Source organism: Hippocampus guttulatus, chromosome 12 (genome assembly GCF_054856545.1).
Source record: "Hippocampus guttulatus isolate MCC_2025c chromosome 12, RoL_Hgut_1.0, whole genome shotgun sequence".
NCBI classification, from domain to species: domain Eukaryota; kingdom Metazoa; phylum Chordata; class Actinopteri; order Syngnathiformes; family Syngnathidae; genus Hippocampus; species Hippocampus guttulatus.
Genome location: NC_141272.1, coordinates 17,032,842 through 17,057,066, shown reverse-complemented (window position 1 = coordinate 17,057,066; position 24,225 = coordinate 17,032,842). Strand labels below are relative to the sequence as shown.

Here is a 24,225-nt window from a genome sequence, read left to right as displayed (position 1 = left end):
GATACCGGTACATTTTATTTGCAGCTATCTTTATTTCTTCCGATTTTGGATGTGAAAAGAGCCATACTTTTCTTTAAATATATTTTTAATAAAGCAAAAGAACTATTTACACATTTTGATTGAACTGCAATCAGTTACTGTACTCTGATTTTACAATTACAAGCACTTTTGGCCAGCTGAGGAGAGAAATATATACGGGGTAAACTTCCACTTTCGTTTTACAAGAAAGCAAAACTACATTAGTATTTTCTTTTTGGGGGATAAAAAAAAAATACCGGTATATATGTACAGAACTCTCCTAAAATCTATTTCCACTCATGGAAGCAAAAAGGCATTCGGATATGTCCTGTTGAACATTTTTTTAAAGTTACTTTCATAAAGTGGAGTTTCAACTCTGCAACTTTTCAAGTTTCAATATAAATCAGCATGTATTGTATTGTATTCAATGACAGCATCTTATTAAAATCCAACAAGCGTCTTGCTGGCTTCAAGTTCTGTCGTGAAGTACAGACAAGGAAACAGTAGCACAGATACAGCGGAGGGTAAGTTACGCTAAGTAAGCTAAGCGTGTGTTTGTGTGTGTGTGGTTGGGGGGGATGAGTGGGTGGGGGGTCGACTGGTCATCGTCCCCAGCAGCAAAACTGGTCAATGTTCATGATGACTCTCCTCAATGATGCTGTCCTTGTGAAATCTGCGTTTCGTCTTCAGAAGTCTCTAAGTCTTATGACTCCTGTCTCCAAATGTCCACCTTTCTTTCTTCAGATTTTTTCCCCCATTTACTAAAAAACACATTCCAATCATTCATTACAGAAAAAAATGTTGAAATAAAGCGTCTTCATGAGCATGTAGAAGAAACACCGCGTGTGCAGAGTTCCATCCATCCATCCATCCATGTTCCGAACCGCTTAATCCTCACTAGGGTCGCGGGGGGTGCTGGAGCCTAACCCAGCCGTCTTCGGGCAGTAGGCGGGGGACACCCTGAACCAGTTGCCAGCCAATCGCAGGTGTGCAGAGTTGCCATGACAAATGGATGACATCATCAAAAAAAAAATATATAGAGCCTCTTAGATATTTATGTATTTGTCAGCATGGAGTCAAACTTCAAAGCAAGCAGTCAAAAATAAAATATTGACGTAAACGCTATTAGCCTCCGCTTATCAGCATTCTCATTATCTACTCTAGATTCTTGTCACATGGATTCATTGGAAAAGGACATTCAATTGCACAAAAATGAAATAAATGACATGATTGAATGCTCAATCGATAATACAATCTCTCCCAGCTGAAGATTTTTTTTATTGCTTTTTTTTCCTCCCGTTTCTGACGAAGGACTTAGTCAGCTTGTCTGAATCCTCCTCAAGTCCTGTCCCAAAGGATCCGACTTGAAATCCTACCAGTCCAAATGTCACGCTCCAGAGATTCTAACTGTTGTCCGATTCGTCCGCCTGGCGTAACCATGTGAAGAAGCCGGTGACGGACTTGAGGGCCACGCCCTTGCCCTGCTGCTCGGCAGGGTCCTTGCACGACTCCCACTTGTAAAAGGCATCATCTTTGATTACTTCCTCATCATAAAGTGTGTCAAAGAACATTCGGAGCAGATCTGATGGTGGGACAAGAGACATCACTTGAGCTCAGCTCAGATATTCTTGGCAGTTGAAAGAAACGAACGAATACCGTATTTTCCGCACTATAAGGTGCACCTAAAAGCATTCAATTTTCCCAAAAGCTGACAGTGCGCCTGATAATTGAGTTGTTTCCCTGTTAAGAGTTCCTATGCCATCTAGTGGTGATTAGCAGCCACCAATTTCAATGTTTTTGCCCAACACTAATTGACATATGTATTCACCAACACACACTCAAATAGACAACTACTTTGTGAGCTCCGCAGAGACATTATGAAAAAAAGATAATACCAAAAGCAGCGTTTACTACAGTCTAAATGAAGGAAGGAGACAAGCAAGACTTCTAAGGATTGAGCCCATGAGGTTTGTGTGCCTTTTTGTTGAATCAACTTTTGTGCGCCCTATACAGTATATGAAAACAGTTTTCAAATAGGACATTCATTGAAGATGCGCCTTATAATCTGAAGCGCCTTATAGTGCCGAAAATTATTTAAGTAGCATGAGTAATAAGTTTAGGTTCTATTTGTTGGTATAAAGTCACTCACTGGCCGGTTGCTCCATGTGCACCATTAGAGCCTGTAAGGCATAGAGAGCTTGCAACTCCTTCTGATCATCCTTCAGGAATTTCTGCAGCAACTTGGCCCTCTGATTGATTATCTCGTCATTCACCTTGTAGGGATTCTCACCTGCATGTCATCAAAAAAAAGCAAAGTCAACAAGACATTCATTACAGCTCGCATATAGCGCTGATAGCATACATTAGTTTAACTAGATGTTTTTTGACCTGTACGCTGGACAAAAAGTCAGAAATGCACCTAAATCAGTTCCTCATCCATCCAACCATTCTGTACTGCTTGTCCTCATTAGTGTCGGGGGTGAGCAGGAGCCAAGCAATCACAGGGCACATATAGACAAACAATCCACTCACATCCACAACCTACAGACAATATTTTCAGTGAACATGCATGATTTTTGGAATGTGGGACAAATACACCACCCCCCCTTTTTTTATTTATTTAAATCTTGTCCTTATTATCTTTGGGAAACATTTGATGCATTCAATTTTGTGGGAACATTTTCTGTCCAGTATGACTGCCACAATCCAAAAAACGTCCATAAAAGTATGATTACTTTTGTGTGGCAAAAACATCACTGACTTGCACAATGTCTTGATATCAACCCAATGGAACATTTTAGAGATGAACTAGAATGACGATCGCGAGCTAGACCCTTTTTTCATAAGCTCCCAAAACATTTCGGTGGATAAATGGGCAAAACCTCCCATAGAGTCACCAAAGTTTTTGCAAAGTCTTGCCCAAAAAGTGTGGAAATCTGTTTTGGCTGTACAACAGAAACCAGTTTGATAGGTTCATAAATTGTCACGACCAAAGTGTACCAAGTGTTTGTTCATAGACAGTACGTCACTTTTTTTTCCCTCCTCGCATTACCAATCAGTCGTAGTCCGCCCCCTGACCATGATTCAGTGTAAAATGATTATAATCTTGAACGGAGAATGTAAAGTAAGCAACTCACAGATGATTGCTGACTGGCAAATACAGGTCATCAGTACTCTGACAAACATGTTGGAGGAGGCCTGCTGCTCATCCAGGTTGGCCTACAAGACAGAAAGATTGCTGTACTTATATGCTAAACATTTTGGCAGCATCACTCACTAATAAACCGCTCAATGAAAACAACAACAGGGCTATTATTCATCAGTATATTGAAAGTTGAGTATGGCCACTGGACAACATTTCTTGAAAAGCAAAAATGCTCTTAAGTGAGCATAAAATTGTTAAAATAACAATCCTGGGTACTATCCACCTTTGTCTAATGTGGAAGAGGAATCTATTTTCAAACATAGGTACAACATAGAAGACATAGCATGTACGAAATATATAACATTTGGGAGTCATTGAAAATCACACTGAAGCTAACATCCATCCATTCTCTGAACCACTCAATCTTACTAATATCGTTAACAATCATTTTTTTGTTGCGATAAAGGAGACAACAAAAGGAAAAAAACAGATCTGAACACTAATGTAATAGAGATAGTTTGTCATTTAATGTATTGGTAAAAACATGGCATATCGTTCACATGTATTATGGGGTGGGGGAACACCTGCCAATAAGAACACAATTCTAAGGCTGCCATTTCATGAATGGAATAACAGTCAGTGGAAGTCAAATGTTAACATAAGCCCAATAAAAAAGGAACACGCACCTCAATCCAGTCAATGATTCTTTTGCTGTCAGCCTTGTCTTGGATCAGTCTTTCAAGCTGTCTGCTCAGCTCTGCAGAACTCATCTTCTTGGTTTTACTCTTTTCAGATGCTTCAGCCAGTGTGAACATCACATTCTGTACCCACAAATGGTATCTTGTTGAGACTTCCGAAAGTGATTTGAACTACGCATTGCATTGCAATAGATCAGTCGAAGAGGCATAACACGGTAGGTAGTAGGGATGTGAATCTCAGCACTGAAGACGATTCGATACACATCTCGATGCACTACCAGCGATGCGATACTTAAACAATACATGGAATTTTCTGGCGACACGATGCGATATGTTTCACCGTCTTCACGATGTGATACGACGCGATACACATTTAGTTCAAATCAATGCGATCCGATACGATACAATGCAATTTGTTGCAATATTGTGCAATTAAACATGATGCAAATAAGCAAAGAAAAAAAGTTTTAAAAAAGATGGAATTCAGTATGGTATTGCAAAAAGGATACCACTTTATTCCATATAAACAGTAGAACGTGTAAAACAACTAGCCCTTTCACAATTTGGCACCTGAGACTCACAGCTGTTGCTGTAGTGTAAACACAAACGCACTACTCTCACTGAGTGTCTTATATGAAATATCCATCTCCATAGGACAAGGAAAAATACAATTTAAACAATGTGGCAGTCACACCCTCAAAGCTGCTGTGTGTATTGTAGCGTACACAGACCACTCTCACTGAGTGTCTCAAAATGAAATGTCCAAAAGAGTCATCCATATATAGTTTTTCCTTGCGTGGTCACAGTGAGCTGCAAGGGGACCCCCAAAATAAGAGGCGATTTTTTTCTGATCCTGACCTGGTTTGCCAAGAGTTTCTCCGGCGTCTGACGAGGAACTGGACGGGGATGCGGGGGAGGGGGCGGGAAACTTGTCGGTGATGTGGTGCCATCGTTTTAAGTGGGTCTGCATATTTGTGGTGCTGCCGTTGTATGGCTTCTTAGTGCGACATTCTTTGCAAATTACGGAGGTTTTATCAAGCTTTCCGTCTTTCTTTTCGAAGCCGTAGTATTTCCAAACATAAGATCTGAATGTTGCGGGTGCATTAAATATAGTAGTTTCCTCGCTGCTGTTTGCGCGAACATAGTGTTTCGCGAGTAGTGTACTGAACTGTATGTGACTCACGGCTTCCGTCCGTATTCAACACAAAACGCAAAAATAATGATGGTGCATTCATTGCGCCTAGGAAAGGGCAGATAGGTGACGTTTAACATGAATAAAACGGCGCTTGAATCGGATTTTACCGATACCCACCAATGCATTGTGATGAATCTAGATTTCACCCGTCAATTGCGTCATACACAGTGAATGAGCCGATGCACTCGCATCGCACACGTGCGCATCGATGCATCAATTAATATCGATTCTTTTCCACACCCTTAGTAGGTAGGGGAGGAGAGAAAGAAGTTAGTGATCATCGCCCCTTACCTTTTCGGTCACAAACTTGTTGACATCTACATCCTCAGGGAGGAAGTCTTTCCATTGGAGTCCTGCCCCCCGCCACATTGTGGCCACCTTGTTATGGCTCTGGTTGTGAGATATCCACATTTACAAGAATCATCAACAAATACATTACCCATTCAGATAAATTTATTTTTATTTTTTTTATGCTGGTTCCAAACATCCACTGTGATTCTTACGACGCCGCCTCATTTAGCTAAGAAATGCATGGTCCCACACGACCACAGCTTATTCTACTGGGCATCCTCCAATTTATTAGGATGTAAATCCAGGTGCCAATACTAAGCTCACAATAAATGAAACTATTGAATGACACTGAATTGATAAGAAAAAAAAAATTCAGATTAAAAAAAAATTTGTATCGTTCAAATTGATACAATTGGCGGCCCGGTGGTCTAGCGGTTAGCGCGTCGACCTCACAGTGCAGAGGTACCGGGTTGAATTCCAGCTCCGGCCTCCCTGTGTGGAGTTTGCATGTTCTCCCCGGGCCTGCGTGGGTTTTCTCCGGGTACTCCGGTTTCCTCCCACATTCCAAAGACATGCATGGCAGGCTGATTTAACACTCCAAATTGTCCCGAGGTGTGAGTGTGGATGGTTGTTCGTTTCTATGTGCCCTGTGATTGGTTGGCAATCAGTTCAGGGTGTCCCCCGCCTACTGCCCGAGGACAGCTGGGATAGGCTCCAGCACCCCCCGCGACCCTTGTGAGGATCAAGCGGATCAGAAAATGGATGGATGGATGAAATTGATACAATTGACACTGAATTTGTCATCCCACACTGAACTTGATTTGTGAAGTCAAACCGATGAGCTCACCATCTCTTTGCAGAGTAAAGTGAGGATACAGACAAGCAGGTCTCCAGCTTTGCCCAGAGGGATCAAAGGCTTTGAAATCTCCCTGTAAAGTCCAAGAGATAGCGTTCACATCATTTGCAAATATTTTCCGTTTTTGTCTTTGAACATTCGAGGAGGTACAGAGACTAACTTAAAAAGGTGTCCCATTGGGATCCCTCCCTCATTGAGCATGGGAGTGATCAGTTCTGACAGGTAGAGCCAGATGTGCGGGATGTCGATCGCCATTTCTTCAGCTACCACCAGGATTTCACGAAGCCTACATAAAACAAAGTCAATGCTCTGACTTAAATGGGATTGAAAAAAAAACAAAAACAAAACAAAACTCATACAGTATTTGCTCAAACAGTCAGTATGATGTGACAGTCGTACATGAATAAAATGATCTGCGAAAAAAGTCAGCCCTGCCTCCATCTCGTACCTCTAATTTGACTTAATGATCTAACGACCGCGCCTGGGGAAAAACAACCAATCAGACAGAGGGCCTTGCAAGGTGACAAGCATTTGCCATGAACTTGCAAGCACAATTACAGTTGGCACATCCCAAATGCCCCTGTTGCTTTGGCCTTCAGGAAATCTGATGAAACGAGAGTGGAAAATCCACTTTTCCAATCCACAAAATTAAAGTGTTTCTATCCGTCTTTTGCAACTACTGGGCATAAGATTAACAAAAAGTAGCAGAGAGAAAGGATTTCACGCACTGAGGGGATTAAAGACCACTGCGGAATCAGCAACATTTCTGCTCGATATTTTTAAAAATGGATTTAAATTCCCCAAAAAATGAAACTTCCAGGCAATAACAGACTACAGGGGACTATAGATGGAAATTAGCCACGGGCTATATTCTGTCATATTTACGTGTAATAGTTAATGAACATGCACTCTCCCTTTAAAAAAAAAAAATTTTAAATCATGGTACATACGAAAAAGACATTGCTAACATTAGTTTGTTTACAGTGTTGATGCTATCTTGGTATTGCTAATGCTGCTATTTTTTAAATGCTGAATACATGGTCTATGTGATTACTTATCACGACTATTAACCTTCATAATTGCCATGATTATGCACCTTTATAATTGCATTGGGTTATGAAAGCCACGTTTGCGAATCGATGCTCATGTCCGTTAGGAAGAGGCATGGCTTTGGTCAATGACTCGTGAGAGGGGCCCGGGGGGAATTAGTTAAGTGAGGCTACTTTATAGCTTGCTAAAAGTTTCACACTACAAAATCGCCTCTTAAAAGCACACTAAAGGAAGGGACCAATACAGAAGTATTGTGATTCTAAAACTAGAAATAAATGGCACAATAGGAACACGTGACAGAAGACGACAACACACAATGATAAACATGAATGACATGATAACAACAAGAGTTTCTTATCAAATGCTTGAAACTAAATGTGAATTCTGACAAGACCACATGTTAGTTAATCATGCATGATCAGGGCTTTTGAGATTTCCTACTGACCCTTTAAAGTACTGTTCTGTCAGGAGGGTGCCTGTCTTAATGAGCTGGTGCAGCAGCCGACCCAGGTTCTCTCTTGTAATGGTGTTCCGCTCCAATGTTGACTCCAGACCGAATTGTACAAACACAAACAATAGCTGAGGGCAGTTTATCTCGTTCACACATTGCAGGGCCTCCTGTGGGGACAGAGAAAACCATCATTGGCTATCAATGCGTGCTGAACATTTATATTTAGTGTGTTTTCACAAGCATAAGGCGCACTTCAAAGTTTTACATGATCTTCAAAATAGATGGTTCGCCTCATAATGCGGGGTGGGGTGTCTTGTGTTTACCAAGTTCCCAAATCTGTGAATGCTGTTGTGTGACTTCGATGAGAGGTGCATTTGACTGAATGACGTGCCGACACGCTTGTTATATAGAGGACAACATGCAGATGTTAACGTGGGTAGGGTGGGGCGTGAAAGAGGACGCTAAAGGCACGCCCCCAGTAAGTGTTTATAGGTGTATATAGTCCATGCATTTTCAGTGGACTGAAATAATACTTTGGGAGAATTTTTAGGATTTAATAATTATGTGATTATTTTTTTCCCAAAATTTCAGTGGAGTCAATTATAAAGACATTTTGGCTATTTGTGGTCCAGGCAGGTCCCAAACCTCTGCGAATGAATAGCAGGGGATCGGCTCTGTGGCAAATAAACAAGCTGGTTAAATAGATTCAAAAGATTGGTCCATCTTCTGATGCGGTTATTGTTTGTTAAAACTCACTGATCACCTCCAAAATCCTGATTTTGTAATGCCTACAAAACTACTAAACCAGCTGGCACTTAAAAGGTGCTGCAAAGAGGAACAGGTGATAGTACCTAAAGACAGGTGTGCCAAACTTGTGGCATCATATTAAAAAAATACTCCCAAAGGCCAATCATTGTTCACGTTGGCATTATACTGTGTGTTTTGTGTCGAGTTTAAAGGAGAGCGGGGGGAATTCTCATTTTGGAATCAGGCTATAACAGTGAAATGAAGAAAAAGCGAAGGGCTGTGAGAACTGTCCAGACTCATAGAGTAAGCCAATTGTCAATTGTTAATGCACAAGCAATAAGCATTAGACATATGTTTCAGTTTCTTGTTTGTTTGTTTATTGAACATAAAACATATATACAGTAATAATTTGACAGAAAATAAGGTAGATAAAAAAAGTAAAAAGAAAGAAATCAATCTTCATTCAACACAGTTATTATGTTCAAGGGAGTAGGAAGAAGTAAAAAACTTATCTAGTCCTACCCCGTTATGTGATTGTATCTAATAAATCATTTTTATATCAATCAGAAAAGAAAAAAGTAAGAAGAAAGAAGTCTCCATTAAGGCTCATACTTTACCCTTAACCGTGATATTTTTACAACTTTTGGTTAGTATCGGGATTATATACTTCCACACCCTGACACTCTTGTGTCAATTTTCTCTTGTATTCATAATGGATATTTATATACCTTTCTCTATTTATCAACTTAGTTCTGATTTATCATTATATTTAATGTTTTGAATTTATCATTTTAACTCTGATTGATGTAGGTTGTTTGTACTATTTTTTTGAATTTGTTTTTGAACTCAGCAAGCGATTTACTCATTTTCAGGTCCGTTTCGAGATTATTCCACAGATTAACACCTTTGATAGATACACTTCTTTGCTTGATGTTTGTTCTTGTTTTGAGTTTTTTGAATAAGTTGGTACCTCTTAAATCATAGCTGCTTTCTCGAATTTCGAAAAACTTCTGAATGTTTTGGCAGAGCAGGTTATTGTGTGCTTTGTACATTAATTGGGCGATTTTAAAGTCAACCAGGTCATAAAATTTCATCGTATTTAATTTGATAAATAGTGGATTTGTGGGTTCCGTATATTTTGATCTATTAATAATTCGAATTGCTTTTTTTTGTAGGTTGAGAATAGGGAGTGTGTTTGTTTTGCAGGCATTTCCCCATATTTCCACACAGTAGGTCATATATGGTAATAATAATGAAGTGTATAATGTGTACAAAGATCTCTTATTTAGCACTTCCTTGGTTTTGTAGAGGATCCCTACGGTTTTGGCTATTTTTCTTTTTACGTTATCGATATGTGGCTTCCAACATAGTTTTGAGTCTATTACTAATCCGAGAAACTTGGTTTCATACGCTCTTTCTATCTCAATTGAGTTTACCATAATTTTAGCTTGGTGTTTGATTGGTCTTGTGCCAAAAACAATTAACTTCGATTTTTTCAGGTTAGTGACAATTTATTTCTGTCGAACCAGTTTTTTAATTTGTTTAATTCGTTTTCTACGGTTGTCAGGAGCTGTTTCAGATTTATTCCAGAACAGTAGAAAGTTGTATCATCAGCAAATAGGACACATTTAAATTGTTTTGAGACCTTGCAGATATCATTTATATATAAGATGAATAGTTTTGGACCAAGCACTGACCCCTGAGGAACTCCGTGAGTGATTTTCAGTTGATTCGTTTTTTTATTGTTGAGTTGCACGTACTGATATCTGTTTTCTAAATAACTTTTTATCCATTTATAAGATACACCTCTAATGCCATATCTTTCTAGTTTTTTCAATAATATACTGTGATCTATTGTGTCAAAAGCTTTTTTTAGATCTAGGAAAACCCCAACAGTAAATTCTTTGTTGTCTATATTAGTGGCTATTGCTTCCACAAACTCCATAACTGCCATTGAGGTGGTCCGTTTTTCCCTGAAGCCATATTGATTCTCACTTAACAGCGCATGCTTTTGTATAAAGCTATCAAGTCTGCGAGAAAATAGTTTTTCTAATATTTTTGAAAATTGTGGTAGTAGTGATATTGGTCTATAATTTGTAAACCGATGTCTTTCTCCACTTTTATAGATTGGAATAACTTTAGCAATTTTCATTTTTGATGGAAAGATACCAGCTTTGAATGACAGGTTGCATATGTGCGTGAAAGGTCGCACTACATATTCTATAATCTGCTTTATTATTGTCATGTCAATATTAAAGCAATCAGTTGACTTTTTATTTTTAAAGGTTTTTATAATATTTGATACTTCTTCTTGTTTTACAGCAGTAAGGAACATCGTGGAGGAGTTTTTTTCTACATATCTATCTATTTCAAACAAGTTTGTTGGATCAGGAATTTGTTTTGCTAGGTTACTGCCGATGTTGACAAAATACTCATTAAATTCAGTTGCTATTTCTGCAGTTTTTTCCAAAATAGTATTTTTGCCTTTGATAAAATACTCTGGATAATCCATTTTTTTAGGACTATTTCTAATTACTTGGTTAAGTATCTTCCATATTTCTTGTGTGTTACTTTTATTCTGCTCTAATAGTGCATGATAATGATCTCTTTTACTGGTTCTTATAATATTTACTAGTTTATTTTTATAGGTCTTATATATTTTTTCTGCTTCTTCAGTTCTCAATTTTAAAAACAATTTATATAAATTGTTTTTCTTTTTACATGCGTTTTCTATGCCTTTCGTTATCCATGGCTTACTTGGGTCTTTATACTTTTTGGAGACTTTAGTTAATGGAAAATGTTTATCATATAAGGAGATTATGGTAGACTGAAATACTTCAAACGCTGTATTTGGGTCTTCGTTTGAGTAGACCTCGTTCCAGTTTTGTTTTTCTGGGTCTTGCTTCGAGTACAATGAATTATTTTACAAAAAAATAAATCCCGTTTACAAAAACATAACATTTCTTTCATATGTATTGTAGATACCGCATACGCTTTGGCAACCCATCCAAGCTGCTTTTGGGAGAGGCACAATGAAGTGACATGTACAAAAAAATTAATAAAAGTGTTTTGTCTTACCTTGATATCAAGGATATGAAGGTATTCTTCAATGATGGCTTTGGATTTTTTGGTTAGCTCTTCCACAGTCAAAGCAGGCTTGGTAGCGGTTTGGAGAGGTGGAGGAGTGCAAGCGGTTTCCCTCCTCACTGTTTATGTTATCAAAACGACACCAAAATGTAACGAACAAGTACAGAATTAAAATCATTCTTGCTAAAATGGGAATGGTGACACACAGGAGTATAAATACGACAGTAAAAGTCTGGTCAGGTACCGTTCTCTCGACTCTGAGTTCTCTCTTTGCTGCCGCGATCTCTGTCATCGGTCATATTTGCTACTTTGCGGACTGGATCTGCTGAACCACGCTGCTCTCTCTCCCGACTCTGTTCCTCATTTTCCCGACTGAAGCTTCGTGTAGCAGCACCCTGTGGCCTGTTTCGCTCACCATCATCACGTCGGTCAAGACCACGATCGGCCCGGTCGGAACGGTCAGAACGCTCGCCCCGCTCTCGACTTGAGCTGTTTCTGTATGGGGACAGATTAAAAGCAAACATGGGAGAATAACGCTGGCAGAAAACAAAGTTTTAATGACAAACACCCAAAAATATATATGTGTATAGCGTCACGACTAACAAGTCCTTGTAATGTCAAACAGTAATTACAACTGTGGATTATTATTTTTTGCCTACTTTTGTTGGTGGTTTATAACTCATATTTGCTCGGGCTGGCTTGTGCATACGATTAATTCAACTTGTGAAAAAAGGTGGATGTAAAACCAGACATGAACCAGTTACGATCAGGTTGAAGACCCAACAAATGTGGTAAAATATCACGTGTTAACAGCTGTGAGAAATTAAAGCAAACTAATTTATTTTCTTGACAAATAACTCCAAGAACATTAAAAAAAAAAGATTCGATTTACTGGTCATCCGAGTTTAGTAAACATGATTTTTCAAACAATACAGGATATTCATGAATACCTTTGTAGCCACACTGCATCTGTGAGCTTAATGAAAAAAGTACAATTTTGTACACTGTTATAACATTATCTCAAAAATTGCCAAGACGTACGCACCGTCAATATTGATATATTTGAAAAAAATAAAAAATAAAATCACAAGGTTAGCAGGTCGGAATGACAACATTACAACTTTGTTTTACACAGTTACAACTGTTCTTACCTCTGAGGAACCCGTCTGTCTGACTCTGAAGTGCCCGACGAGGACTGTTGCAGAGCTGAGAACCTGTTGGCAGCTGGACGGCCGCCCAATTCTGGGGCAAGGAAAAACAATACACTCATAGATTGTTTTGTTCATACTCAAAGCTGCAGAGATATCTTACAGGGAGACCTACCGGAATCCATAAGCTTGTTGGTGCTACCACCGCTACTGCCCCTACCCCAGCTCAAAGCACCTTTGCCTCCGGGAGCGAGACACTGAGCGTGGATATCAAAAGATGCCTGATAGAAAGAACGGTTTGTTGATTAAAACCAAACTTCCATCTGAAAACAAGAGAGCTGAATCAAACTGCTTCAGCATATGGCTTCATTGAGAGTTGATGTTTGATAAGACGGCATGACTCGATGTAACTGAAATGTTTTTCATTTTCTAAATTCTATCCTTTCAATGGTATTTTTTGTGTGTTTCTATAATATGCACATTTTATTAGTGATATTGGTGATTTTAAAGTACAGTGGACGCTTGCTTTCTTACATTTTATGGGGGCAGGGGGAAGCCCACCATCATTTTCTGTCATATTGGCATTTCATCACTGTTTATTCAAGGGTTTTTTTTGAGTGTCCCTCTTCCTTCTCGCTCTCTGCAAGATGATCATCTGATCGAGTGCCATCTGCTGGTTTCAACTGTCGATCAACGCCAAACTTGGCGTTGATCGACAGGAAAAGGGTTGGTTGAACTGAGATTTACATGCAACGCAAGGGTGGCAAGTTCACGTGACGGATATTGTCCTCATTTCGATAATATCTTGAATGTTCATATCTTGATTTTGATACTAGAAAGAGATATCGCCATGCTCTATTTAAAACAAAAGCGAAACAATTGTTTTACATGTAATTCTGTTTGGATTGTTCTATTTCAAGGTTGTGTTTGATGCACGGTGGAAAGCAAATACTACATGCATATAACAGACAAGAACGGCAGTACCTTTGGGAATTTCAATTTCCCATCATAAGTTCGGTTCTTGGAAACTGTGTTCCAGCCATCATCTTGTGGTGAAACACCGCGGCCAGGAGTGTGAGGTCCTCCACGACTCCCTGATCCTCCTCCACCCATCCTGTTTCCCGGACTGCCGAAAGACTCTTTCTTCGCGATGAGGGCATGTTGCACTTTCATGTGCTCTCTGTGCTCCTCCAGCTGAGCTTCTTTGTGGATCTGGTCAATAGTCTTTGGGCCTTGGTCGCCTCGTCTGGGCACCCAATTACTCTGAGATGATGCGAGAGAATTTAAGCAGAATAAATGCTAGGTCACCAAAACTGAAAGAAGTATAGTCAAAACCAGTTACACAAAAATCAGACAAAAGAGTAACTTGATAAGGCTTTGCAGTGACATTAAACACTGCCGGATGATGAGATGTGATCATCACTGCGTGCTGTGACCGGGCAGAATAAAGTTGCTAAAACATCAGGTGGAGGGATGAGCGTTTACCCGTCGAAGGTCCACGACATCTTGCAACATAAAGCGGATCCTGGCGCTGGTCTTCTTTTCCTTTATTACTTTCTCCATCTGTTTGAAGTACTGGTCCATAAGAGGCTAGAAACGATTACAACACAATGGTCGGTGCTGTAGTTTTGTACATTGCCAACTTTGCAAGCGGAAGCTGATGTATTGGACTGCAAGTGTGCACCGTACCTTGGCCTTTTCAAAGTCTAGATCCTTTCCAATGGTAGATAACAGTCTGCAAAGGCACTCCAGAGACTCCTCGTCATGGTTTTTCAGCAGCTTTACAATGCACTCATGCATGATGACTTCCGTGAGCATCTTTAGTTTGAATAGCTCACCGATGAATTTAATATTACCAAGTGAGCGCCTCCTAGCCTTGTTTTTAGACTCTTCAAGATCCTCAATTAACCGTTGCTTCTCCTCATCCTGTTGTGGGGAAAAGTGCGATGTACAGTTGACAAATACATGGTCATTTTTAAAATTTTTATTGTGAACGGTAAAATTAAAAAAAATACTTTGCAGTACAATACCCCTTCTGCAGCCTCCAGCTCCCGTTGCTTCCTTTCAAATATCTCATTGTCATATTTATCCTTCTCAAACTCATTCTGGCATCGATTCAGGAGGAGCTTCCGGAAGTTCACAGTGTCCCCTGGCTTATCTGTGGCTTGGACTTGTAGCTAAAAAGTTCAGAATTTTTATTGCCGTTGCCATTTATTAGAAGTCATTTAGCCTTAAGGTGTCTAAATAGGGAGTAACTCTTAGTATGTTTTTGATACATACCCCCATAACGCAGCGGCACATGTTGGCATAGGCCACTGAAAAGTCTGGCTCAGAGATGGCCTTTTCAAAGGTGAGGTCTATGACACCTTTTAACTTCTCCTCCGTGTCGATAGTGAATTCTGACACTTGTTTCATTAGCTGTTGAAACTTTTGCGGGGTCAGTTTGTTGAGAATACTGCGGACCTTTTTAAATAATTCCTGTGTCTTGAGTTGATCTGGATCATTCTCCACGGTCTCTTCTCCAGCACAACCACGCATTGCTTTTTTCAGGGAAGGCTTCCATGCCTTCTCAGCCTTGTTCAGCTTGACATCCTCATTAAGAGACATGCTGGTAATAATTTTCCTCGGTTCTTTCCGTTGCATCTGCTGAGACCGACGCGGACCACCTATACCGACACCCATACTGGGAGGCTTTAAAATAAATAAATAAATAAATAAATAGGAAAGAGGGAAAGTGAAAGGACAAAATAATGACACAACACTACTAAATAGCTAGTCTGTGATCATGACAAAAAAATGTAACTTACTGGTCCTCGACTTCCTCCTCCTAAACCTGGCCTGCCAAGGTTAGCAAAGGAAGGCGTGAAATCAGGACCATAGTTCATCCCAGGCAGCCGACTGGGGTCAATTTGGCGCAGAGGAGTCTTGTTAGCCTTAATAGAAAGGTAGATGTGCTGATCACAAAAAGCAAACTATTAAAGATTTTTCACTGCCATGTTTTTCTGTTTGCAAATACAAGTCTGAAATCCAACAGACTTGTCTATTCGTATGAAGGGTGGGGTTTTTTTTCTTTTAAATTCTTGTCTTTACCCCTTGCCCCATTAAAAGTAAATGGGGACTATAAGCTATTTTGTATGTTATTAGTGTACGTGGCTGTACCTTGTCTAGGACAACATCATTTATGGCAGGAAGACCCTCAGGCTTATTCATGCTGGCTGAGATGAATTGAAATCTCAGAAGGAAAGCGCGGTCATACTTTTTCTTCTCCTCCGGATTGATTGGCTTCCATTGTTCTGGAAATAAAACATTGTGGAGACATAAAAAACTGAATACAATGATGTGCAAATCACGTTCAATCTACAGTATATTTAATTGAATGCTCTCCAATGACAAGATATTTAATCTTCAAACTGATAAACTTCAATGTTTTCAGCAAATAATCATTAACTTTGGATTTTATGGCTCCACTACATTCCAAAAAAGCTGGGACAGGTGGCACAAAAATGAGAACCTTGAGGAATGCTGATCAAACACCTGTTTGGAACATCCATTAGGTGAACAGGCTAACTGGGAACAGGTGGATGCCATGTTTGGGTATAAAAGGAGCTTCCCTGAATTGCTCAGTCATTCACAAACAAAGATGGGGCGGGATTCATCTCTGCATTAGAAAATAATCAAACAGGTCAAGGACAATGTCCCTCCACATACACTTGCAAGGAATTTCGGGATTTCGGCATCTAAACTCCATAATATCATCAAAAGGTTCAGAGAATCTGGAGAAATCACTGCATGGAAGCGGCAATGCAGAAAACTAGCTTTGAATGCTGGTGGCTTTCAATCCCTCAGGAGGCACTGCATCAAAAACTAATGTCAGCGTGCAAAGGATATAACCACATGGGCTCAGGAACACTTAACTCATTCAGTACCAGCCAATTCTATACCAAGTCTGAAAAGACGTTTAAAAACGTCTTTGGGAGTGAATGAGTTAAGAAACTGATACCAGTAAATACAGTTCAGCGCTACATCTGTAAGTGCAACTCAAAACTCTACCATGCAAAGCAAATGCCATTTATCAACAACACCCAGAAATGCCGCTGGCTTCTCTGGGAATGAGCTCCTCGCAGATGGACTGATGCAAAGTGGAAAAGTGTTCTCTGGTCTGTCGAGTCCATATTTCAAATTCCTTTTGGAATTTGTCGATGCTGTGTCCTCCGGGCCAAAGATGTTCAGAACCATCCGGACTGTTATGGACGCAAAATTAAAAAGCCAGCATCTCTGATGATAATGGGCTGTTTTAGTGCCAATGGCATGGGTAACTTACACATCTGTGAAGGCACCATTAATGCTGAAAGGTACAAACAGGTTTTGAAGAAACATTTTCTGCCATGCAAGCAACGTCTTTTTAATGGATGCCCTTGCTTATTAAAGCAAGACAATGCCAGACCCACATTCTGCAAGTGTTACAACAGCATGGCTTTGTAGTAAAAGAGTGCGGGTACTGGAATGGCCTGCCTGCAGTCCAGACCTGTCTCCCATTGTAAATGTGCACCACAGTATTATGCAATGTAAAATATGAAAACACTGCAGATTTTTAAAATAACCACCTTTCCACTAAACGACTTTCAACCAATCGGTAGATATACTATACATGACAACTCTTCTTTTCAGGAAAAGAAAAACACCTATGTATATGGGGAAGAGAAATAAGTTATATGTTCATACTGAATTGCCAGTAGAAGGCAGCAACTGGGATAATGTACCTACCCTCTTTATACTGATATTCCTTGTCAGTTGCTGTCTGCTTCGGAGGGTTTGGCTGAATGTTCTCAGCATCCAGCTTGTCCTCCTTGTCCTCCCAAGTTAAGTCATTGTCTTCTAATGCTGGAGATGCAGCGGGAGGCTCGGTTTCAGCTGATGTTGCTGGGACAACCTCGGGCTCTGGTGGTACAACTACTTTCTCCTGGAACAATGGGGGAAATGTGTGAATGGTTCAAAGTGGGCCGGCAATTTCACTGTATTTTATTCACACGGACTTTAATTACATGTAGCGGTTGAAACAGATGAATGTACGCCCACCTCTTTAAATGCATCCAATAGATCTCCCACTGCCTCCTTTTTATTCAAATCCTTCATTTTCCTCTTTTTCTTTGGCACAGCTACAGAAATGGACAAAGTCATCATGTAAAAAAAACAATCCAGAGATAATTAAGAAATGTAATGCATACTGTCGATAGGTGGTAAATGACACACCTTGCATAGTAGTTTCTACAAGGGTAATGACAGTCTGGGGAGGACTTGTCACTGTTTCTCGGACGCGGTCATCTTTTGAGCCTGCCACCAGTGGAGATGACATTGCTCCTGCAGTACAAAGAGGCATTATGGTATCCTCACTGGTGTTTTGAGAAACAGGCGGAACTGTTTCTTCAGCCTCGGGCTGGGAAGATGCTGCCTGGGTAATTGTTTCAGTAGGAACCTCTGGACTGATGGTAGAAACGGACTCGGCAGCAGGCGCTGTGGTTGATTCAACAAGTGATGTAGGCACTGCCTTCATGGTGGCTTTGGAGGTTTTAATGACAGGCTGCAGACAAATATCAGGCTCAGCAATGGGGCTATCATCATGCTGTTCTGCGCTAACATCAAGGGCCTCTGGGTCTTGGGGGGATGGACGTGGTAAACCAGTGGAAAGGCAGAGCTCCTCTGGCTGAGCAATGGGAGACTCCAGAGAAGACTCCTGGTGACTAGGTGGCAGCATCACCGAAGGGCTTTTTGGCACATCTACAGCCACACCATTTGCAGAGGAGCAGAGTGTGTGAGACTTGTCCATAAAAGATGAAGCATCCTCTGAATGTACCTCCTCCTCCTTTCTAATCACCACATCCACCTCCTCAAGATTTGTGGCTGTCCTTTCTGGGTTTTCCTGAACTGCAGAGGTGGGCATAGGATCAGGAAGGGGTGCAGGGTAGGCAGGCACCTCAGGCGCAGATTGAGGCTCTGGAGTTAGTTCTCTGGGAGATGTGGCAGTGAACATTATGTCTGTAATGGCAACAATGGGCTCAGGGGGGGGGATACAAATTGTGCCGACAGGGGTTTCTGATATTACAGATGGTGTAGTTGGCTTATTGTTCATGTCAGACAAGGCAGCCTCTGCTGGGGTGAGGTCATCCTGAACAGTATCAGGAGGCTGTGACAAAGAAGGCAGCAAAGGTTTTCCTCTGTCATCTGTAAGGTCATAAAAATCAAAAGAATTTGTACAAGTTCTAACAATATCAAATCATTCAGTTCAAACGTTTTTTCATTTTATGTACTATAGGTCCATTCTTGGTGCTGATGAGCTAGGGCAGTTGGACATCCTCCACATATCATACCTAACATTTTCTTCTATCGTGATCATTTGTTGTATAACTTGGGTTCTCGTCAAACTGAAAGGTAAACATCTTTACTGACTTCTGTGTAAATTTCCTCTGCGGATGGAAGAGCAAAAACTTTGCTGTTGAGCAGATTTTGTGCCTGTGTCATCTTTGGGGGGGGGGGGGCATTGGGATTGGGGAGTTAATTTACATGCATTTCAAAGTTACCCATATCAGGCATGTATACATGTCTAAATTTCTTAAATGTTTCAACAATGGGCAGCAACATATTTCGTGCATGACTTAATTTTTAATCAGTTCAATTGGAGCTAATTTCAACTGGAGAACTGAACAATTCTTTCTGCATGTGTGTATGTTCCTCACTAACAGCCGCGGCAATCACATGTTACAGCTGCAGCTGTTGTGAAAGTACGGTATAAATAAAGTTGAGTTGAATTTATTGTCATCAGTCAAAGGGCAATTCAACTATGACTATCTATTGTCTATTTCGCGTTGCACACACCACACGCTATGCCAAATCACATGCATGCAGTCATGCAAGTAGAAATGGCAGTGTGAAAGTGGGAGTGAAAGCAGCGCTGTGCCTCTTGAGTTTTGGATATGCCTTGCTCAAGGACACCTCAGCACTAGTCAGGAGGGCAGACTCACATCTCGCAAATAACTAGCTGCCATTTTTACATTTTGTCTGAAGAGCGACATTGACCTCTCGTACCTAAGCCAGTCCTTTAGGCGGCATGGCGATAGAGTATTTGTCTCAACTCAGAGGTTGGGGGTTCAATTCCCGGCCATTGCGACCATGTTGACGTGTCCTTGAGCAAGATACTGAACCCCCAGTTGCTCCTGATGCTGCATCATCAGTAGGTAAATGAGGTCATAGTGTGAAGCGCTTTGAGTTCCAAAGGTCGAAAAGCGCTGTACAAGTGACAGCCCATTTACCATTTACTGAGAGATGAGCTATCATTTGCATCTAATTATTTGACATGATTTATTGTTTGCATTTGTATATGTATGTAATTTTAAGTGACCATTATCCACTCAGTGATTACCATTACCGAACAGCTGAAAATGGTCAGAATTGTGTCATTTAAGAAGTGACATTTTTGTACACTATGTTGCCTGGCGCACATGTCTTATTTCAGAACAACTTTCTCGCCATTGTATCACACAACCAGCCATTTAAGGATGTAATTACAGAATATGACACTGTTGTCGCATGTAGCACAGCTAGTACAGGTGGGTGACAAAAAAGTTGAATATGAAGGGAGAGTCCATTTATTTCAAAACATTTTTTTAAAAAGCGAATTTTGTATCTTAGATGAGGGTTATTCAATAAATAAGGTGAATTTCTCGGTATAAGGACTTCTAATACAGATAGAAGCTTACTTTTTCTTTTCACTGTAGTCTCCCAGCACTGTAAAATACTTTTCCCATCTGTGTACAAGCTTCCATATTCCCTCCGTGTAAAAATCTTTGGACTGATGTCTCAGCCAGTCGCTCACAACACATGAGGGAGCAGTTCCCACCCCAGCTCGTTGATGGTCTGCACCGTTTGGGCTGCTGTGTGAGGCCTTGCGTTGTCATGATGCAGGATGACTCGTTCTGACTGATGACCCCTGCGTTTGTTCTTTATGACTTTCTTGAGCTGCCTCAGCAGTTGGCACGAAGTTTGAAAGTGACAAAGTCAAAAGTGTTCTGAGCGACTGTATGAGAAGTCCTTATATGTACTGAAAAATTCACCTTATTTATTGAATGACCCTCATATGAGTTGACCACAAAGTGAAGTATATCAGGCCTTTATTTGTTTCAGTTTTGAAGATGACGGCAGAAAAACACACTCAAATTAAGGAATTCACAAAATCTCAATATTTCATGTCACCTACATAAAAGGATACCACACAGATATGTTGGCCCTTTAAAAAGTGTATTTAAGTACAATTCGACAGTACTTTGTTGGGCCTCCTTTTGCATTAAGACGGCGTGGCATGGAGGCGATCAGCCTTTGGCACAGTTCATATGCTATCGTAGCCTAAGTTGCTTTGATATACGCTTTCAGAACGTCTGCATTTCAATGTTTCTGCTCCCTGACCCTCCTCTTGACAATACCCGATCCATTTTCAGTTGGGTTCAAGTCAGGTGAGTTTGTGAGCCAATCAATACCTGTTCTTCCATGGCCATAAAAGCAGATCTTGATAGTTTTGGGTTTGTAGGCAGGTGCCAAATCCTGCTGGAAAATAAAATCATAGCCTCCAAAAAGCTCATCAGCAGCGGGAGGCATGAAGTGCTCTAAAATTTACTGGTAGAAAGTTGCGGTGACAGTTGACTTGATAAAAGACAACGGACTCAACCCAGCAAATGACATGGTTCCCCAAACCATTGACTGACCGGGGAAATTTCACACTGGACTTTACAGCTTTACTTTTGTGCTTCTCCAGTGTTCCTTCTCTCTGAGATGTTGACTTTCAAATGAAAATTAAATTGTATTTTCATCTGAAAAGTGGACTTGGGACCACTGGGCAACAGACCTGTACTTTTTCCTCCTTCGCCCAGCACAGACGTTTCTGACGTTGTTTTAGGTTCAGGAGTGGCTTGAGTCATGGAATTCTACAGCTGTAACACATGTCATGCAGATGTCTGTATGTGGCGATTCTTGATGCACTGACACCACTCCTGATGACGCTCCCCCAGATTTAGGAATCGCCGATGCTTGACAATCCTCTCAAGGTTGCGGCCATCCCTGTCACTTGAGTGCCTCTTCTGGCCACATTTTCCCCTTCCTCTTAACACAGTTTGTGGGCATCCCGCTTCTTTCGCAATTTCTTGTTTAGATCTTTTCGCCTTATGGAGAGTGTCAGTGATGGCTTTCTGCACAACCGTCAAGTCCAGAGTCTTCTCCATGTTTTTGAAGCTCACTTGGCCAGATTGAGACCATTTAAAGGCTGAGGAAAACCTCTGAAGGTGCTCTGCATTAATTAGTAGATTGGGACACAGGGAGCCTTGAACTTTGTCATTTTATAATTTTGTGAAATAAAGTTATTTTTTTACTTTTATGGCTTTCTGCCACACTCATCACAAATGAAGGCTGAAAATTGTCACTCCGTGTGTGGTGAACTGATATAACACACACTTTTCACAAATTGTTGAAATAAATGGACTTTGCCTTGATATAAAATTATTTTTGGGCACCCACTTGTACTTACTTGCCAGGAAGTTAATGTCGCTGAAAACCTTTTGGTACCCTCCATGACTAATTTTCCTTCAAGTATATACAGTATAGGGGTTGTAGCCATATCAAGATTTGTGGCAATGATCTTCAAAGTGGATCACGGCATATTTGTCATGCTCCTAGTGGACTATGACTTTTGTAGTCAGATACAATTCAATAAATCATAAAAAAAATCCTGCTTGAGAAACAACTAAATTTGCAGATTAACCTGAGTCTGGTGTCATTTCATGTCACTCTACTCAGAAGGTCTCTACAGGTATGAGTTAGTTTTCTTTAGTCGTCATATGTCTTTTAGTTTTGTGCAATGCAAATATGACGGGGCCTTGATCAGTGCGGCCTGAGGATATTATTTGCACTTAAATCCTCCATGAATTAGAGTATAACAGAGTGTCTGCACACGGAACTCACCTGCTCTAACATCTGCTGGACCAGTAGCAGCTGGGGTGTTCTCACCGTTGGCCTGGACCAATCCCGTGTCTGATCCTGATATGGCAGTCTGTACAAACATAAAAATTCGTATTTTTGGTGCATAGATTGAAGAATCCATAGTAATCCAAACCATATTCCAATTTCTCTCCCAAAATGATTCATCTATGTCTGTTACGAAAAACAATATACAGATTTTTTTTTGGGGGGGGGGGCATGCAAATGAATGAAATCTTAAAAAAAACAGTGAAGTTAAATTAAGTCGACAAAAACTTACAGGTACCTGTGGTGGAGTTGGGTTTGATCCACTGCAGCCCCCTGACATAATCTCCTCTGTGACGTCCCGGCCTCCTTGGTTTGGGTCCCTTATTCGGATCTATGGAAAATAGTGGAAATTAGGTGCCAAATCGTTAGTTATGCAAAGCCAAAAGAAGGAAATAAGGACATAATTTACACAGATTGCACAGTTGTGTTGGGCTCCAAAAAGAGTCATATGAGCAAAATTCCTGGGGTAGCACAGTAGACCCTTCAGAGAAGAATCACTCATCGTGCATGCCTATAATCGTCAGCTTTTCCTGCTTGTCCTATGACTCAATAAGCATTACATTTCTCACATTATAACATGCAACACGCCAATCCAACCCCAATACAATTCTCTACACCACTTGGAACTAAAATACCAAACAAAACTCCCATTGCAGTTTTCAATGGTTGTGAAAATGTTCATGTTTTGTTAAGACAGGTCGCAATCGGACTTGACGATCGTTTTGCATTCACACACACTGCTCTGCTGCTTGGGAGAAGTGTAATCACTCTCACATTAAGTGCCACACAAACATTTTTGAAACACTCCCTCCTCCTCTCTCTCACTCACTCGCTACATGCTTATTCTGGCAAGTCAGCGCAGCCATGAAACTGGTATGAGCCAGAATGCTCCTAAATAAGGTGACATGCACAGTCATGAGACAAAAACGTCAAACTTATCCTTGAGCAAGTATGCACAAACAAATACTCTCCCCTTTAAAAGTTTGACTCCCAAAAAACAAAATGGTTATTTGCCGTTACTGTACTGACCTTTGCCGGGCCCAGTCCATTGGTAGCTATTCCGTGCCGAGTACTCTGATCCCTGGAATGGAATGGCTGCTCTAGCCAGTTCCAGTTTTGACATTAAACACCGTAAAAGCAGGCGTGTGGTGGAACGTTTTAGCAAATCTCAACTGTCCCAGCTTGAGCAGGACTGGGCTGTAGACTAGCTAAGAACTTCACTCTCTCTCTCTCATTTGATGAACAGATCAGGGAGGAGTGAGAGAAAAAAGGATGGTCACTGGCCTTCTAAAGCTATGGCATTGGAATGTGCAACTCCCGCCCACAGAGACGAACAGACAGTTAAAGGGGCCCACAAGGGAAGCAGAGCAAAGAGCAGAACGAAAAAAATAGGGGCATTTCAAAGAGAGGGAAGGTTATAATCAAATGAGCTGCGACTTGCAAAATGAGCCTCTTTGCTCATTCTTCCTCACAGCCG

At 40.7% G+C, this 24,225-nt stretch overlaps 1 protein-coding gene across 7 annotated transcripts in view; it reads right to left on the bottom strand.

The window, feature by feature from the left end:
* The window catches only part of eif4g1b (eukaryotic translation initiation factor 4 gamma, 1b), a 39,620-nt gene continuing 15,395 nt past the window's right edge, over positions 1 to 24,225 (bottom strand). For 4 of the 7 annotated variants that reach the window (XM_086124997.1, XM_086124999.1, XM_086125001.1 and 1 more), the window contains 24 exons: positions 22,981 to 23,079; positions 22,686 to 22,773; positions 17,937 to 18,905; positions 17,763 to 17,842; positions 17,451 to 17,646; positions 15,846 to 15,979; positions 15,494 to 15,619; positions 14,967 to 15,377; positions 14,717 to 14,863; positions 14,376 to 14,612; positions 14,172 to 14,276; positions 13,671 to 13,949; positions 12,862 to 12,967; positions 12,690 to 12,780; positions 11,783 to 12,033; positions 11,530 to 11,657; positions 7,699 to 7,871; positions 6,364 to 6,489; positions 6,195 to 6,276; positions 5,348 to 5,446; positions 3,850 to 3,984; positions 3,156 to 3,237; positions 2,168 to 2,308; positions 1 to 1,600 (listed from right to left, as the gene is read on the bottom strand). In XM_086124997.1, the coding sequence (XP_085981123.1) occupies positions 1,422 to 1,600; positions 2,168 to 2,308; positions 3,156 to 3,237; positions 3,850 to 3,984; positions 5,348 to 5,446; positions 6,195 to 6,276; positions 6,364 to 6,489; positions 7,699 to 7,871; positions 11,530 to 11,657; positions 11,783 to 12,033; positions 12,690 to 12,780; positions 12,862 to 12,967; positions 13,671 to 13,949; positions 14,172 to 14,276; positions 14,376 to 14,612; positions 14,717 to 14,863; positions 14,967 to 15,377; positions 15,494 to 15,619; positions 15,846 to 15,979; positions 17,451 to 17,646; positions 17,763 to 17,842; positions 17,937 to 18,905; positions 22,686 to 22,773; positions 22,981 to 23,079 (4,464 nt within the window). In that variant the 3' untranslated portion in view covers positions 1 to 1,421. Of the gene's footprint in view, positions 1,601 to 2,167; positions 2,309 to 3,155; positions 3,238 to 3,849; positions 3,985 to 5,347; positions 5,447 to 6,194; positions 6,277 to 6,363; positions 6,490 to 7,698; positions 7,872 to 11,529; positions 11,658 to 11,782; positions 12,034 to 12,689; positions 12,781 to 12,861; positions 12,968 to 13,670; positions 13,950 to 14,171; positions 14,277 to 14,375; positions 14,613 to 14,716; positions 14,864 to 14,966; positions 15,378 to 15,493; positions 15,620 to 15,845; positions 15,980 to 17,450; positions 17,647 to 17,762; positions 17,843 to 17,936; positions 18,906 to 22,685; positions 22,774 to 22,980; positions 23,080 to 23,777; positions 24,119 to 24,225 lie in introns of those variants that run through there. The other 3 variants (XM_086125002.1, XM_086125003.1, XM_086124998.1) reach the window with 3 other exon arrangements.